This window comes from Neltuma alba, unplaced genomic scaffold (assembly GCF_004799145.2).
Source record: "Neltuma alba isolate B1F8T4 unplaced genomic scaffold, ASM479914v2 tig00002157_pilon, whole genome shotgun sequence".
NCBI classification, from domain to species: domain Eukaryota; kingdom Viridiplantae; phylum Streptophyta; class Magnoliopsida; order Fabales; family Fabaceae; genus Neltuma; species Neltuma alba.
In genome coordinates this window covers 20247-38113 of record NW_021632759.1, presented here as the reverse complement: position 1 = coordinate 38113, position 17867 = coordinate 20247, and the positions used below count along the sequence as shown (strand labels likewise).

Genomic DNA, 17867 nt, shown 5'->3' with positions numbered 1-17867 from the left:
TTTGCTATGTTTGTGCTATCAAACTCTGTGATCCTTTCATCTAGCATTTGTTCAACGCTTATGCCAAGTTTTCCCTTTCCTTCATTAATTATGCCTCTCCAATCTCAATCCCCAGGCCTGCTCGGTTGATATAGCATTATATGACCTATTAAGTGAAATTGCGCATAAAACTAAAGGCCTGGTTTTGAAGTTAAAATCAGAGAAAATCGGTTAATGGGATCACAGAATCAGTCTCCGGGTGATGTCAGTTTCTCTGATTGAACTGTGATCTTGCTATTGGCTCAAATGTCTAATAATTAGTCTGAACTACAAGGGAAGGCAGACTTTCTGGTGTCATCACTGTTGTATCATCCTTATCTGCTCCAGCCTGCAACTTCACTTCAATCAATGTCCAATATATTCTCTGACCCAATCCCGACCTATTTATATGTTGCTAAGATTGAAAGGAGCCAGCTCTTCTCTTGTATATACTTTGTAGGATGAGTATTATTTGTTGATTATGGCACGGTGTCGGTATGGGTAGGTCTCTTCATGTTGAAGCTTGATAAGTTGCGTTTTGATTATGTGCAATAAATCATGTAGAGGTTAGTATGCATGTAATTAATTAGAGACTCGCTTAATAAGCAAAAAATAATAATTTTAAAGATGAGGAATGTTATCACCAAAAACAGAAAAAAGATGAGAAATATTTATTGCATTTATTTTTAAAATAAAAAATAATTATTAATTATTAATATTTATGAGAAAAATCAATACCATTATATCTGGCCAAAAAGTAATATCATATAAAGCAAAGACACAAAGAATTGTAACCAAACGAGGCCCACGGTATAGCCATCCCACGGGCAAACTGCTATCAATTGAACTAAATTCAGATATGTTTTAAATCTGTGTTTTTGTTCTGGCATCTAACATTCCTGGCTATCTACGGACATAAGAGGACATGTTTGAATCAACCAATTCTCTCAGAACACACTTGGATTTAATCAAATAAGCATATGGGCACCGACCCCCAGTTTCCAAGTCTGATTATTCCATTTCTGGGCTCCCTTTTCCAACAAAATATAACCCCAAACGGCGGGGTAGTTGGATATCGTACACTATACCTGACTCATAGTTATTGCAGACTTAAATGCATACCCAAGGACCACATAAATGATATAGATAACACAACGAAACAATCCAAAATATGGGCATATATTCAAATATTTTACTATGTCCTTTTCCCTGTATTGGGGTAAAGGAAGAAATCGGCCATAATGATAATATAGTTATATTGCATATCTTGAAGACATATAATACCCTATTCAGCAGGTAATGGAACAGCTTGCTGTTTCTTGAAAGCGACACGAAGTTGCTTGTTGCTCAATGAAAATCTTTCACCATAGTGTGGACTTGCCTTGGCATAAAACCACCGCAAGGGTGATATCCGTCTCTTGTTATATCGAAGTACCAAGAAAAGGATAAATCGGTGAGCTACTAAGAGGGTAACTAATGCTATTATGTCCCACCACTTGCCATGATTTAATGAAACCCCAAATATCACTTTCAGAACTTGTTCTCCCTTAACCTTGGGGTTACCAGGAATCAGAGGATCAAATTCAAGCCCCAGCATGTCATTCTTGAGTTGCCCCTGCAGATCATAACAATATGATTTCAGTTCATCAATATACTTCGAAAAAAATGATGGATCTCGTAACATATTTCCAACACTGAATTTTGTACCTGCACTGCCCAAGTAGCAAAGCTCAAGTAGGACATGGGGTAGCGCCAAAAGAACTTAGGAAGGTCAGGTAGCGGTCTGAACATTGGAGAACACATAATCATGAAAAGCTGCAGTCACCGCCATCAGTTAAACTGTTCGTCAGTTTCCGGAAAAGAAAATTTGTTTTGGTGATAGAGACATTGAGTTATGTTTGCTTACAATCACTCCAGTTGCTGCTCCTATGCCCATCAGGACATTAGGCACCAGTGAGGCTACTACCATGAGGCAGCACTCAATGACAGATAGGCACACAAATAAGTTGAGGAAAAAGAAAACACATTGAGCTAAATCCAGATGAAGTTTCACCATGGAGTATGTGATTGTGACAAAGAAGACCGATGTTACAAGTAGGAAAGGGAAAGACGATAGGATGTTTGATAGTACAAACACAGCTTCTCCGTAATGCCCTTTGGACCTCTCACCGTAGAACACCTGATTTCGGTTGGGGTTAGAAATGCATTAGTAGGGTGTAACAAGAGATTCAGTAGCTTCCGCAGAAAAAGAGATTTCAGTTCTTTATACCTTCAATTCTTCAATGAAAAGTGGCAATCCTCCAAATGACAGACAAATTATGAACCCATAAATGAATGATACACACTTTCCTCTGGCCAAGATTGAGTCCTTGTCAGTACCAAGATGAAAAAAGAAGAGACCAATACCAGTGGCTGCCAGTGAATAGAAAAAGATCCTCAGCCAATAGTAGCCTACGTCCCTTGACATATTTAAGAATGATCGATGGGTCAATGTGTAGAGCTGCTTCCAACAGCTGATACTGCCACTGACATTGGACTCGATTACTTGGTCTCCCTGCAATTTTAACACCTCTTAATCAATCAGGAGCATCAAAATGACCAACCAAAAACAAAAAACAAAACAAAAAAAACAAAAGAAAAGGCAACTAGAGTGCATTCTCATAGTTACTGTGCACGAAGCAGTATGAAGGTAAACTACATGATAGACAATGTTGAGTAATTCATACACTGGATTTCAAACATTGAATTCTCCTTCTTGCGTTGATCATCTGCTCTGAATTTTTGTAACTCTCGATGAGTGTCGCCCTAATCTCTTCTGTTTTCTTGCCTGTTGCAGGATTTGATGACGTAGGCTGTCAACCATGAAATTCACATTCAGAATCAGAAGCAAGATTTTTTTTTTTCAACAAAGATGCAAACAACAAGCTTTGACTAACAATACTTGCTTCAGAACTCATCGTAACTGCATCAATGGCGTCAAAGTCCAAATTAACACAGAGAAGGAAATGATCTGAAGGATTCCTTCTAACTGGACAGGGGAACCCTGCATCAGTGAAGAACTGTTCCCAGGACACAGTTAGAACTCTGAATTTCCCCCCAAAAAAAAAAAATCGTTGAAACATTTGGTTTTCCCAAATTGCTTACCTTCAAAGCCATCTTTGCTTCCCCAAAATAAACAGTTTCTCCGCTCGATAGCAAGAGAAGATCGTCAAAAAGGTTAAAGAGTTCACTGCTCAGCTGATGAATGGAACAGACAACTACCTTTCCATCATTAGCTATACTGCACAGGGTTTGAATCACGTAGAAAGCAGAGGCACTGTCAAGCCCACTTGTGGGTTCATCCAGAAGCAAGACGTGGGGTTGTGTCAAAATCTCAAGGCCAATGCTGAGTCTCTTCTTTTCGCCACTGCTGATACCACGTAAATGCCAGTTCCCAAGCTTACTGTCTGCACATTCTTCTAGACCCAGTTGGATTATGGTTTCTTCCACCACCTTGCTTATCTCCTCTCGTGTCATTCTCGAAGGAAGCCTCAGATTTGCAGAGTATGCTAAGGTTTCTCTCACCGTCAAAGTCCCCAAGAACAGTTCTTCTGTATCCACATAAGACTGTATAATATTGAAAACAAAAAGAAACTATCAAAACAATCCCAATTTGCAGGGAGGATCGACCTTTAACAATGCCGTAAATAGCAGTGAATGGGGTGAGAAAGAGGGTTTAGCAGCAGACGGGTTATCTTACCACTTCTCTGCATTTGAAGCATTTCTTCTTCCCGCCGATTAGAACGTTGCCGGTCACTACAACGTTCCCAGCCAGCCTTCCTGTACAAAACGTGGAACTTTTTTTTTTATTAAAAAAAAATAGAAACAACGAATTACAGAATGACGATGTTGAACTATTCGGAGCGATGCGGCTCCAAAACGCGGTTGGGTTGGCGCCACCCCGGGACCCTGCAACAGCATCCTTCGGGTCTTTTTTTTTTTTTTTGGCCGGCCAAAGCATCCTTCGGGTGTCTGGATGGCGCAGCGCCCGCACACTATTGCCCGGGGGGGGGTGGACTGCGGCTTCATGCCTTGGGCCTCGAAACTTGTCGTGTTAGAGCTTGTTGCGTGGTTAAAATATATTATTGTCTTGAATTTTTAATATAAAACTTTATTTAATTTTTATTTTAATTTTAAATATAAAATTTCAATCTATTTTATTTTTTTATATTTGTATGTTTTTTTAAGATAATTTTTTTTATAATGATAATTCTGACCAATACATTTGAAAGTAAAGATATTTTAAAAAAGGGTTAAAGTGCACCCAGCACCCCCAAGTATTTTGTTAGGTGCACCCAATGACCTAAAGTAATTTATGGTGCAATTTTACCCTCAAAGTAATTAAAATGGTGCACCGATATCCCATGCTAACAGATCTGTTAGTTTGACCGTTAAATTGATGAGTCAGCACAAGTTTGACCAGAAAATCTGACGTGGCATGTCTAATAAGCAGGTGATGTGAAATTTTTTTGGAGTTAAGGTGCATCCATCACCCCCAAGTATTTTTCCAGGTGCACCCAGTGACCTAAAGTAATTTATGGTGCAATTTTGCCCTCAAAGTAATTAAAATGATGCATCGGTATCCTATGCTAATAGATCTCTTACTTTGACTATGAAATTGATGAGTCAGCACAAGTTTGACCAAAATAATCTGACCCAGCATGTCTAATAAGCAGGTGATGTGGAATTTTTTTCGTCTGCCACTGCTTTGTTTTTTCTGTTCAGTAAATGCTCTCTTTGGCTCTTGGAATTTTTTTCAGAGTAAGAAATTTTTTCAGAGATACTCCTCTAGTCTTATTTATAGGGTAGAGAGAAAAGATATTTTTTGGTCCTATTTATAAGGCACTGAGAGAAATTTTTTGTATGGATGTACAAATTTACCCCTCATTTATTATTGTATTAACTTTGTTTATAGGAGGTATAATGTATATTAAATAGGGATAAAGTTGGAAAGTTATTAAAATTTAAATGAGAGTTAATGAAATTTAGGGTTTTCTTTGGTCTATGTGAAACATGCTGGAAGTGCCTTATAAATAAGACCAGAGGAGTAATATTCAGACAAAACAATGGAATTAATTATTTTGAGGGCAAAATTGCACCATAAATTACTTTAGGCCACTGGGTGCACCTGAAAAAATACTCGGGGGTGCTGGATGCACCTTAACCCCGAAAAAATTTCCACATCACCTGCTTATTAAACATGCCACGTCAGATTTTCTGGTCAAACTTGTGCTGACTCATCAATTTAACGGTCAAACTAACAGATCTGTTAGCATGGGATACCGATGCACCATTTAAATTACTTTGAGGGCAAAATTGCACCATAAATTACTTTAGGTCACTGGGTGCACCTGACAAAATACTTAGGGGTGCTGGGTGCACCTTAACTCTTTAAAAAAAACAATACATATTTATTACAAATAACTAACTTAACTAGTTTTTTTAATCTATTCAGATTAGTCAATTGGCTCTTATATTTAGAACTGGAGGTAGTATTAAATAATTTAGGATATTATAAGCTTTATAAATTTTAACAAATGTTGGCAAAACAAAACCCCTATCGTTTTAAATAATTTATTTCATATGTCACTGTCGTGTCTTGTCCGCTAACATCGGTAATGTAAACCATGCTCAAAACAGAAAGCAGATTGAATATATTATCTTTGATTTTATTAAAATCCTAAAAAGTAGTATATCTTAAGAAAATAATTAAATTATGAGTAACACATATATTTACGCACACAAACAAAAACACTAATATATCCACATGAAATTAATTATGTTTTCGATGAGTGTTTGGTTTATATATACGTATATGTGTATTCTATATGCAAGACTTGGATGTTGAGCCCTTTGTTATAAACTTGCTACTGGTGGAAGTTAAACTTAAGTCACTCACAACATATGCTACAAAAGCTCTCTTTCCGAAGAAAAAAGAAAAGAGAGTGCTGTGTTTTCATCCTGTAAGCTGTGTGCGCGAAGGATGGAAACTGAGTATAACAGAAATGCACAGTAGAAACGAGGCTTGTATACGAGGATGCAGGAGAATATGTGTGTAAAGCTAGAGATGAAAAGGAGAGAGCGATACCTGAGAGGGAGCGGAGGAGGGTGGTTTTGCCGGAGCCGGAGGGACCCATGAGGGCCATGAGCCTTCCTGGCAGTGCATAACCAGTGGCCTTATTCAGCAGCTTCTTCTTGGTCTGCTCCGCCTCCGCCGTCAACTCTTCCCAGACCACTCCTCCCCCCGCCCTTCTAATCGTTTCCTCCTCCATCCTCCTTATTCTCGCCCTTTTCTGCCACTGCCACTGACACCCTCTTTATTGTATGCCAGGCTCTCTCATTTATACATGCATGCATGTGTAGCCATCTGCCCATTCTACCCCCACTCCTCTCTTTTATTTAATATATTTCCTCATTGTTTTTTTTAATTTTTATTCATAAAATATATGGATGGAAACCAAATCACGATTTTAAAAATAATTTTAAAATATACAAAATAAATATATAAAAGAGTTTTGACTCGACTTATATAAAAATATTTTTTAAAAGTATTTTTTTGAAAAACCAAACACTGTTTTAGAGAAATAAAAACTAATCATGCGAGATTACCTTACATTTCCTGTAGACAGAAGAAATCTTATCCACGTTTTTATATCCCAACCTTTTTTTTTACCATAATCGGGTTCGTATAATCTAGATGACATCAAACATTTCTCTAAAAATCTTTTCAACGTCGCGAGTTCAAGATTTTTATAGAAAATATAACGTGTTTGAGTTGCCAGGGGGAAAAACCTTGCTTCACAGATCTTGGCCTCTCCTGTTTGGTAATAAAGCGCCTTTATTGGCAATACCTAACCCCCAAATAACGGCGCCGCTCACATTTGGCGGTGAGCCGTAATTTTCTTTTTGTTCCCTCCCCCCACAAATAAGGATTTCGCTCTCACTCACCTCACCAGCAGCCCCCCTAACGATTTCACTCCCGCCCCAATAGTTTTATTATCTTTAATTATATTATTTTATTTTCTTAATTTAATTAAATTAGTTAAATGTGTTTTATGTTAAGAATTAAAAAATTATAATTCTTCTGGACACAAACTGCTAGCCAAACATAAATTAGAAATTAAAAGTTAGATACGTTTTAGAACTGGTGTAAATACACTATATTCAATCCGATTTTTGATTCCCCCAAGGCTCTCTCGCGGACAATAGATGGGATGATCAAACTGAACGCCTCTTTCTTTGAAAATAATAAACAACTGGAAAGTTACTTAGGAGTTGGATCAAGAGAAATTTTATCAGCATACAACCTGTTCCCTGCTACTGCCTATTACATCTTACGTTATGACTTGTGAAACCCTTTTCCTTAAAGTTTTTTTTTTTGGATACAACCTTAAAGCTAGTAGAGGGGAAAAAAAATCTTCTTAATATGGAGTACTTCAAATACTACGTGCTATTTAGGACCGCTGTGACAAGTGGATGAGAATAATATACCGTTTCAGAATATAATCATTTTAACTAATTAATTCATACCAAAAACAATAGTTAATTTACTAAATACGTTTTAAATTGAGAACTTTTTTCAACTGTATCCAGTTGTGAGGGGTATAATGAGTTTCATTTAAGCTTTAATTATAAGGATAAAATTGATAAGTAATTATCGGTTACTAGTAACTTATATTTTGAATTAAGTTGTGTTTCTAGAGGCCATTGTATAGGAGGGAGTAATCAAAATCAATATCTTTATTTACGAAAATGAAAATAACATTTGGATTTAAATTAGTGTCCTAGAGGATTTAAATTAGTGTCCTAGTTTATGGAATTAGGAGGGGGCAAATTTAATGGTGGATAAAGAGTCTCTCCACTTCTCTTTCTCTCTATTTTTATTCACCTTTTATTTTAACAATTAAGTTTGAAATTTAGGTAAATTAGTTAATTATAAAAAAGTGACACATTTTTCCTAAAACACCATAGTCATATTTTTTAATACCCTATCTCCTTCTTCCACTTGATTATGGTTGAAGGAGTATTCATAAGAGTAATTTAGAGAAAATTAATAAATATGATAAATGGGTCTTATATTTAGGACCAAAACTGACTCAAGAATTGAGTCTTATATTAAGGATCAGAAGAGTAATTCAGAATTTATGTTTTAGAAAATAATTTTATAAAATCTTTTGAATTGTCCTGACTAAAATTTAAAAGCGTCATTTTGTTTTATTTATTTATTTATTGAAAATTTAATATTTTATTCATAATTTTATGCATATAAAATCTGAAACATTAAAATTTTAATTTTATGATTGAAATGAGAAGTGAATAAAAATAAAGAGGAAGAGAAATAGAGGTATCCTTGCCCATTGCCCCATCCAATGGCCGCACGCAGCCCTTCCCATGAGAATCAAAACAGGGAGGGACGGAAGCTCATGTCAGGCGAGGTGTCTCCGCCGCCATGGCCGCCGCGCCTTCTCACTCGTTCCCATCACTTATTAATTACTACCTTAACTAACACCTCCCCACCCACTTCTTCATGTTCTCCTTCCTTATTGTTCTTCTCATCCCCAGCTAAGAAGTAAATGTCCTTTTTTTAATTGATCTTTAATTCTAAATAATTGCAGTGAGCTCATGGTTTATTCGCCCGATTCTGGATTTCAACACACTTTCAATTGACGCAAGCACTGCGCATATTAAAAAAAAATTCTCCAATTAAACTTCGATGGCTCGTCACGTTTAAAAAAAGAAGTGCATGGAGGCAATTGATATTTATGGTTTCAGACAACTTGAAAAACAAAAGTATACTACCTTCGGTCCCAAATATAAAAGTTATTTTAATTTTTAATTTGAGCCTAAATATAAAATTTTAATTTACCTTATCTCTCATATTTATTTATTTTTTTTCAAAATAGTCCCTGTACTAGTTGCACATGTTAAAAATTCATCAAATGATTGTTCTAACTACTACACATAATTAACAAAAATATTTTAAGAAAAACAACACCTATTTATTACAAATAACTAATTTAACAAATATTATTGACCTACTCAAATTAGTCAGTTAATTTTTATATTAAGGACCGATGTAGTATAAATTTGAGATGTGATCTATATGACCATTCATCTATAGAGTTGTACAGTAGATAAACAAGACCAAATCAAAAGTTAACCAGAAGTCTAGTATGGTTTTTGGTTGTGTTGGGTTTAACAATTTGTGGTTTGGTTTAGTTTAGTAGTAAGCTGAGGTCGGGTTAAATTGAATATGGCCTACTAAACTGATGAACTAGTCCAAGCAAGAGGCCTTTTGTCTTTTTTGAAAAAAGGCTAATGGTCAAGCCCAAGGCCATTACTTGGAGTCTTCGACATAAAGCGGGCTTTTTTTGGGCCAAAAATACATTCCCGGCCTTATTTTAGCCCTAAACCTAGTATTGGGAGAAATCATAGTCCTGGAGATCTGATCCTGGAGAAAATCCACACAAACTATAATTTGAAGGTCAATTTGAACATGTCTCGACCTGCCTGTACGTATGTTCTCCCTCAAAAGCGATTTTAGTAATTTTATGGAAGTTTAACAATACAGCCTTTTGAACTAGCAGAAAGGACTTTCTTTTCTACCAGAAAAAAATTAAAGGTGCTTTGTAACTTTCCTGTTACTTAAATCTTCTCGATCTTCCTTTCTTCTCCGCCTAATTGGATTTCATTGAGATGCTAGATACGATGCACCACCGCTGTAATCTATATCCCTCTATGTGCGTTGAGGGCAAGTGAGGTTTTTTTCCCCCCCTTCTTTTTTCAAAAAGACAGCCAGATTGAAAGCTCTATTTTAGAATTTCAAAAAGTGACCTTTTCTTCTAAGGAACTTTTCTTCAATGAAATTAATTTTTAAATGTTTTATGCTATTTTAAATTTTATTTTTACATATATTTTTATTCATGAAATATATCTAATTAAGTGTTTTTTTTTATTTACAACGTTTTTTTCAATAGGACGATAACTCTTTATATTTTTCTCAAAGTTATGTGTATTCTTATAAGATTCATATTATTTTTGATATTTTATGTTTAGACTTTATTTTTAATTATATCATCTAAGTAATTGTCAGTTTTTAAAAATGATGTTTCATACAAAGGCAAGCTTTAGGAATGTTAATCCAAACAAGTATCATTACTTATGTGAATAGGAATGAAAGAGATTTGATTTTAATTTTAATATTCCTGACTTGGCAAAAATTAATCTTAAATTCAAAATAATTTGAGAATATACTCTACGCTATATATATATAAAAAAAAGAATGGAGAGAATTTTTTTTAAAAAATTTAAATTTAAAAAAGCAGATACGAAAAAAATAAATAACCTTTTAAGCAACTGTAGCGATTGCTCCTAATTGTTGGCAAAAAAAAGTGATTACTCCTAATAAACTCCCACATTGCCTGATAATAACGATGATAAAAGCGAGAGATTTTATTGCCGCACTGGGCATGGCAAGCGTACTCGGGGAACACCTGAACTTCCATTACCCAAAGAGGGACCTGATTTTGCGTGCTGCGCCCTCACATCAATGATCAATCCGCGCCGCTTCATTAGTTCCGTGATCATGAGAACGACGGACGGAGATTATCCTCCTTCGCATTCCCCACCCGGGTCCCACAACGTGGCCTACCAATTTGAATTCAAAATCATAGGTAACGGTACAAATTCCGCACCTCAGGTTCTGATCCAAACTTAACCCAAACTTCGCATTCCTCCGGGCGGTTGCCCCACCAAATCTTTCACACTTGCTGTTCATCACTCTCCTTCACTGTCTCATTCCAGAAAGCCACATTCACTCTGTTTTCTGGGTTCAGGTCCTGGGCAAAAGCACCCACTTAATAGAACCTGTATTCATCTCTCTGCCTATCTCCTCTTTCTCTCCAACTCATCTTTTTTTTAAAAAAAAGAAAGAAAGAAAGAAAGTTGCTGTCTTGGGTTTTTGGCAATTTCTGGATTTTGATTATTCATTCAAAGCTCTGTAGGAATCCAGAAAATTTGGGATTTTTCATGGAGGATTGCTCAAGAACTGGCTTTCACGATTTGAATGTGGCGTCACGAAAAGCTGAAGAAGCGGGTCAGTTTATTTTTTTGCCCACTGTTCATTATAATCAAGGGCCGGTTCGCATAAAAAAAAAACTCTTTTTTGTTTGTTTGTTATGTTCCAAGAACATCTATATTTTTCTTTCATCTTTTCCCTCTGCATTTCCGTCTCAATCCATATCTACTGATTGTCAAAACAACTTCTGCAGCTTGGAGACGTTATGAAGCCGCAGAGTGGCTTGAAAGGGAAGTGGGCCCGCTCGGCATATCCAATCAGCCGTCGGAGAGAGAATTCATTTCTTGCTTAAGAAATGGTCTCGTTCTCTGCAACGCAATCAACAAGATTCATGCAGGAGCCGTCCCCAAGGTGTCACTATGTTCCACTATCGCGTTCATTATTTCTTCTCGCTAATCTAATATATCACCCGCTATAGTTCAAACAATTACGTATAATCAAACAGGAGCTTTTCATAATAGGAGGTCGTAAATTTCAGTCTTGCATTATTTTTTCTTTCTCTCTATTTTGCTCACACAATTTTCCCCTGTGGCTTTAAGGTTGTGGATTGTCAAATGCCCTTGCAATCGGTTGCTAGGGATTTCCAGCCTTTGCCTGCCTACCAGTACTTCGAAAATGTAAGAAATTTTCTGGTTGCAGCAGAAGAATTAAAGCTTCCACCCTTTGAGGCTTCTGATCTTGAACGGGTAATCTTGTGAATTAGTAACCATATCATGTGAATGAATTGGCAAGTGAAAAGTTGCTTTTAAGCTTGTGTTTATGGAGAGACGAGTATGAATTGTGGTTGACTATTTATTATACAGGATGCTGTAGACGTGGGATCAGTATCTAAGGTTGTCGATTGCGTTTTAGCGCTTAAATCGCATCAAGAGTGGAAGGGGACAAATACTGAGAATGGAAGTAACAGGCACTTAAGATCTCCTTTTTTAATGCACTCTGCCAGTAGAATGTATCCAAGACCCTCAGCTGCAATCTCTTCGGATGCCTGTAGGCGCCTGGATTTGTCAGCCACGTCAGATAAAGAGCATTCTCTCGAGGGTGATTTTCAGAAACCAGAAGGTTCAGCCACTCTCTGTTGCCTTTTCATGGGGTTTGGTATTTACTAAAGCTGCAATTTTCAATTATGCTGAGGAATATGTACAAATAGCTCATAAAAGAAAGTTGCATCTGATCTGTCAAATTTTAGAAGCCTGCTGAATTCAGACCCTGATGAACTGTTTCTTCTTCTCAGTTCTCACTTTCAGTTGGCAATAATTTATTTTTTTCCCCCTATACTTCTATTGAATACAGGCAAAATTGTGGAATCAATTGTTAAGCTATTGGTTGACTGTATGGTTGACGCCAAGGAAAATATTGACGGCAACCTTGTTGCTTCTATTCGTAATGCCCAACAGGTATTATAATGAAATGTAATCATGTAAACATCTTACCGCAAATTATTAAATTAACACATTGAAATACATTGGTTGATAAAACTCTTGAGCCTTTTATCTTTCTCCTTTTGATGCTACAGGATCCAATTAAGCTATTTAGTGGGATCATGTCAACTTGTGTTGGGGATCAGCTCCAAGCCAAGTTCCCCGAGGTGAGTGTGATGTTATCCATGATCATTATGTATGATTTGTCTGTATGCCAAAAGTCATATTGTTAATTCTTATTTGTTGAAGAAATACATATATGCCATCATTAATCGTTATTTTCTTTCCGAAGTAATGAGATAGTTAAAAACAACCATCCGTCATTTTTATTTTTACCGAAAACCGAAGAATATCTTAAATGGTTGAAATAATGGCTGTTGAAGTGTGCCTTGCTGTCCTTAAGCCCATTAAGACCTAGCCTCGGAAAATTCCTCACCTGTAGCTGTCACACAGATATTGTGATCATTCCATCTAACCTAACGTCCTGGTCTCCTATAAAGCTAACTTTGACCTCCAAAAATTTAATTTTGGTAGTTACTCGTATGCTGCAGTTTTTTTGGCCTGCCTCGATGATTTGGCCATATATTTTCAATGCCAAACCTTCTGTTCCAAAAAAGTTGGTTAATACTTAACAAAAAACTCATTTTGACCGGAAACAGTTAGCATTGCTGCTGAAGGGTTTTACAAAAGAAAGGAGCACTTTAAGTAATTCAACATCCACAGTGTCAGATGAATCTACACCTCAAAATTTTAAGGTACCTTCTGTTTTTTTTTTTTTTAATACTTCCTACTCTGTTAATTGTCTATTAAAATTTATGCATGAAACAGCCGCTCAATAATATTTCTTCCGTACTTGTAATTGTAACGTGCATCTTGTCATTAAGTGTCAAGGTGACAGACGATGTTCAAAGGTAGTATATTCAGTGTGTTTTTATAGCTACAGATGAGCGTAGCGACGTCATGCTTGGCAGCAAACCGTGTTTTTCCGGTTTTCTAAATTAACGAGCTTTGCCAGGTCAAAAAATAAAAAATAAAAAAATTAACGAGCTTTGCATGCTTTATTTAGTAGATGGACAGATGTTGATATGACCGGTGTTTGCCTTGTATAGTGTTGCAGAGGCTGCACTACTAAGTGCACTTGCAGCCAGAAGCATCTCTTTGACCAGCAGGAAAAAGAACTTGTGGTATGTTTCCATGTAGCTTGTTTATTGAATTAGAATTGGTTACAAAGGAGAAGAAGAAGCAGTTAGAACATTGTTTAAATGAAAAACGTTGCTTTTGTCACCCTTCTTACTGGAAACTGAAAGCATTAGCGGGTACTGTTTATCGTGGAGGTCATAAAAATGAATGTATATTTCATCGTTTACGTGGTCATTTGTATGTAACATGAGCTCCCATAATAATGCTGGTATAATGATGCGTCTTTCAGGATCTCAAAGCTCTGCTGTCGAAAACTAAGAATGAGTTTGAAGAGATGAAGTCCCAGTTTCAAAGAGATCTGAATTACCTAGGTATGTGTAGCCGCTGTATTTTGCAAGTTTTTAATTTGTTACGCCAACTGTAACATAATAAGAAGCAGCTTATTTTCTTATACATAATCTTTATCTGGTCGTATTGTTTCTATCCATGACCACATATCCTAATACCCAAAAAGGTTGGAATGTGGATGGTTATGATGTTTAAGAATTGTGTTGATGTTTTAAATACCGTCATCTTTTTTTTCCTGGCGTGTTAACTTCGTTACATGTTGATATTGCTCTTAATCATCTATTCCTGATTGCGACATGAGTTTAGGCTGCCAGGTACTGGAAATGTCCACTGCTGCATGTGGATATTACAAGGTGGTGAAGGAGAACAGCAAGTTATATAATATGGTCCAAGATCTGAAAGGTTGATTTTCTTTTACCTTACGCTTCTTCTTCTTCTTGTTGCCCCCCCCCCCCCGGGGGAGGGAAGTTTCGTTAAACTAACTTTGTCTACCCTTTTCAAATTCAATCATGTTCAGGTAATATTCGAGTTTACTGCAGAATTAGGCCATCCTCCTGTGCTGAGTCCAAGAATGTTATAGAGTTCATTGGAAAGGATGGTTCTCTAGTCCTATTAGATCCATCAAAAACACAAAAAGATGGAAGGAAAGTTTTTCAGTTTAATCGGGTTTTTGGACCATCGGCTGGCCAAGGTAGCTCCACAACGATCTTTTACAAACCAGTTTTGCAGATTCTTTTCTTTATGTTCTTCTCTATATGGAAATTTACTATTTACCATGCTCAGGTGAAATATACACGGACACTCGACCACTAATTAGATCTGTGATAGATGGATATAACGTTTGCATATTTGCTTATGGACAAACTGGATCTGGGAAGACATATACCATGGTAAGCCACTTTGACATGATCTATATCCGCTTCACTATTAGTGGTTACCGACATTAACCTGGGTTCTTTTTTTTTGGTTGGTGACAGAGTGGGCCATCAGGTGGATCTTCTAAAGATATGGGGATTAATTATCTTGCATTAAATGATCTTTTCCAGATGTCTAACCAGCGAAAGGACATTATAACTTACGACATTTACGTTCAAATGGTTGAGATTTACAATGAGCAAGTAAGAGACTTGCTTGCAGAGGAAAAGACAGACAACAAATATCCTTTTCTTACTGGTTTATATTGTGCGCCAGAAACATGTTGATAATAATGTTCAAAGCTTCTCTCCCTGCTGATTTTACAATATTATTTGCAAATAGTTCGTTTCTTTAACGTACCACAAATTAGAGATACGAAGTTGTAATGACAATGGCTTGAACCTTCCGGATGCTACATTGCGTTCTGTAAAATCTACACATGATGTATTGAGCCTCATGAAACTTGGTGAGGTTAACCGAGCTGTTAGTTCCACTTCCATCAACAACCGGAGTAGTCGTTCCCACAGGTCAGATTCTAGTACCAACCGGAGCTATTAGTTCTAGATTTAATCTATGCTTGCTACATTAAAATGTAAAACAGTTTAGTTGAGATAGTGATGAGTCTGTTCCGCATGGATCTCAGTGTTCTCACCGTGCATGTTCATGGCAAAGATATCTCTGGGAGCTCCATTCGTGGTTGCTTGCATTTGATAGACCTTGCTGGAAGTGAGCGAGTGGAGAAGTCTGAAGTTACAGGGGAAAGACTAAAAGAAGCACAATTCATCAACAAGTCTCTTTCCTGTTTGGGGGATGTGATCACAGCCCTGGCTCAAAGAAACTCTCACATCCCTTACCGGAATAGTAAACTCACCCTTCTGTTGCAGGATTCCTTAGGTTGTAATTCACACTCTGACGCTTTCCCTTGTTATGACAAATTAAACATTGAACCATTTCCCCCTAAATTATATATATAGCCCTTTGTTCACAGAGTTTTCTCTTGGTAATTTTCGCATCAGGTGGGCAAGCCAAAACATTGATGTTTGCTCATGTGAGTCCTGAAGAAGAGTCCTTTGGCGAAACAATCAGCACTCTAAAGTTTGCTCAGCGAGTTTCCACTGTGGAACTTGGAGCAGCTCGATCGAATAGAGAAAGTAGGGAGGTTATGCAACTTAAGGAACAGGTAAGAGAGCTGGATATAATGCTATCACAGATAGAGAGAGAGAGAGAGGGAGAGAGAGAGAGAGTTGGAAAATTATGATTTAAATTCAAGGCTTACTAAGTTGACTCCTTGGTATCATAGGTAGTTATACTAAGCTGGTTGCCTCTGCTTCATTTTCCATGATTTGTTAGGTTGAGAACCTTAAGATGGCATTGTCGAACAAGGAAGCACAGAGAGTACAGTTAAGTAGGACTAAAGAACCAAGGACTCCATCTGAGAAAACTCCATTGCGCCTTAGAAGACTTAGCATTGAGAACTGTAGCGCCACAAGGAATGACAACACTTCTATGAAGCCTGACGATAAAAGTGGAATGAAATCACCTTCTTTTATGCCTCGTTCAAGAAGATTGAGCTTGGAAGGTTCAAAAAGCATAATCAAGAAGGGCACTGTACAGCCAAAAGATGTTACTGACGTAGACCAATCTTTACAGTTGGATTCAGTATCTCAACAGAAAAACCGTTCTCTGCGAGATGCTGATCCAGCGCCAAAACTAGTCGGGCATTTCAGTAGTAGCAGTTCCAAGTTAGAGTTGCACACTAAAGCTCCTCGAAGTCCTACAAGCATTAAATATCAGAAGAAGGTGATCAAAATAGATTGTGCAGCTCAAGTTCATCCACTTAAACTACCTGAGACACCTGAAACACAAGGGTTTGATAAGACTGAAACATATAAAGCTGTATGGAGCGATGTTGCGGTTTCCATGGATTTCCAGACACCAAATGTGGTTAGCAGCACAAATGGCAAAGGTTCCCAAATAAGGAAATCCTTACGGACCATAGGAAAACTCATTAATGGACCAGATAAGAGGTGGGTGAAATAAAGCAAGCAAGTTTTATCTCCTGCTTTTGGTCGTTTTTAGTGAAGCTTTGCTTGTGAAATTGCAGGAGCCAACAAAATATGGTGGAAGTGAAGTCACCCATGAAGAGCAATACTAACATAATTGAAGCAAAATCACCACCAAGTTCTGTTGCGAGAACAAAAAGGAGACAATCTCTAACGGGGATTCAAGCACCTGGCACTGAAAACTCCCGTAGATCTTCTCTTGGAGGGAAGTCTGTGGTCTCCAGTAAGTAAAACACAAGAAAGAATTATTTTTTCATTAGTATTTCATTGACTGCGTAATTTTTACTCGTTAGTGCTGTTATTTCTGTAGGCGATAAGGAGCACAGAAACACGAAAACGCCTCCTACAATGCGATCAGCCACCAAGAGTGGGAAACGGTGGCTATAGAGAAAAACAGGGAATAACTGTGGGTCAGTGCTTTGACTCTAAGCACGCCTAAACTAACTATTGTGTCGGTTGCTGTCAATTAAGTAGCTTGGTTAGGAACGTCTTCTTCCTGTAATTATGAAACTACCTTTGTCAAAATCAAGTTTTGATTTTTCCCCCCATTACTGGTTTCAATAAAAAGTTGAAAGTTGCCAACTTTTGCTCAGCAGCCAGAATCGCATTGTTAATTGCCTATTCAGTCAAACAAGAACAATTGTCAACTTTTTTTTAGTGGTTTTTTTAATTGATCCACAGTTGTGTTGATAATGCTTTGTATAGGGATAATTACATATAGGTCTTAAATAAGAAAATCAATTCTTTTTTTTTTTTGCCTGTTGCAATTCTCTTTTTAAATACTAATGTTACTACTTTTTATTAAGCAACAAAAATCACATAATTCAATGCCTTCTTTAGTCAAAAGTG

The 17867-nt window shown here is 37.0% G+C and overlaps 2 protein-coding genes across 2 annotated transcripts; one reads left to right on the top strand and one right to left on the bottom strand.

Moving 5' to 3' along the window:
* Positions 1-1163: 1163 nt before the first annotated feature.
* Positions 1164-6329, bottom strand: LOC114717943 (ABC transporter G family member 15). Its single transcript, XM_028903184.1, has 9 exons — positions 6146-6329; positions 3758-3837; positions 3163-3624; positions 2955-3077; positions 2745-2870; positions 2288-2572; positions 1925-2197; positions 1726-1833; positions 1164-1633 (listed from the first exon to the last, which is right to left on the bottom strand). The coding sequence occupies exons 1-9, from the start codon at positions 6327-6329 to the stop codon at positions 1304-1306; spliced, it is 1971 nt and encodes a 656-aa protein (XP_028759017.1). The 3' UTR covers positions 1164-1303.
* A 4718-nt stretch (positions 6330-11047) lies between these two features.
* Positions 11048-17406, top strand: LOC114717955 (kinesin-like protein KIN-14L). The gene is made up of 19 exons (XM_028903212.1): positions 11048-11152; positions 11328-11485; positions 11674-11820; positions 11938-12193; positions 12425-12528; positions 12648-12719; positions 13212-13307; positions 13662-13736; positions 13982-14063; positions 14347-14442; positions 14558-14731; positions 14824-14930; positions 15018-15173; positions 15298-15482; positions 15599-15849; positions 15972-16135; positions 16306-16982; positions 17060-17241; positions 17329-17406. The coding sequence occupies exons 1-19, from the start codon at positions 11086-11088 to the stop codon at positions 17403-17405; spliced, it is 3126 nt and encodes a 1041-aa protein (XP_028759045.1). The 5' UTR covers positions 11048-11085; the 3' UTR covers position 17406.
* Positions 17407-17867: the final 461 nt, after the last annotated feature.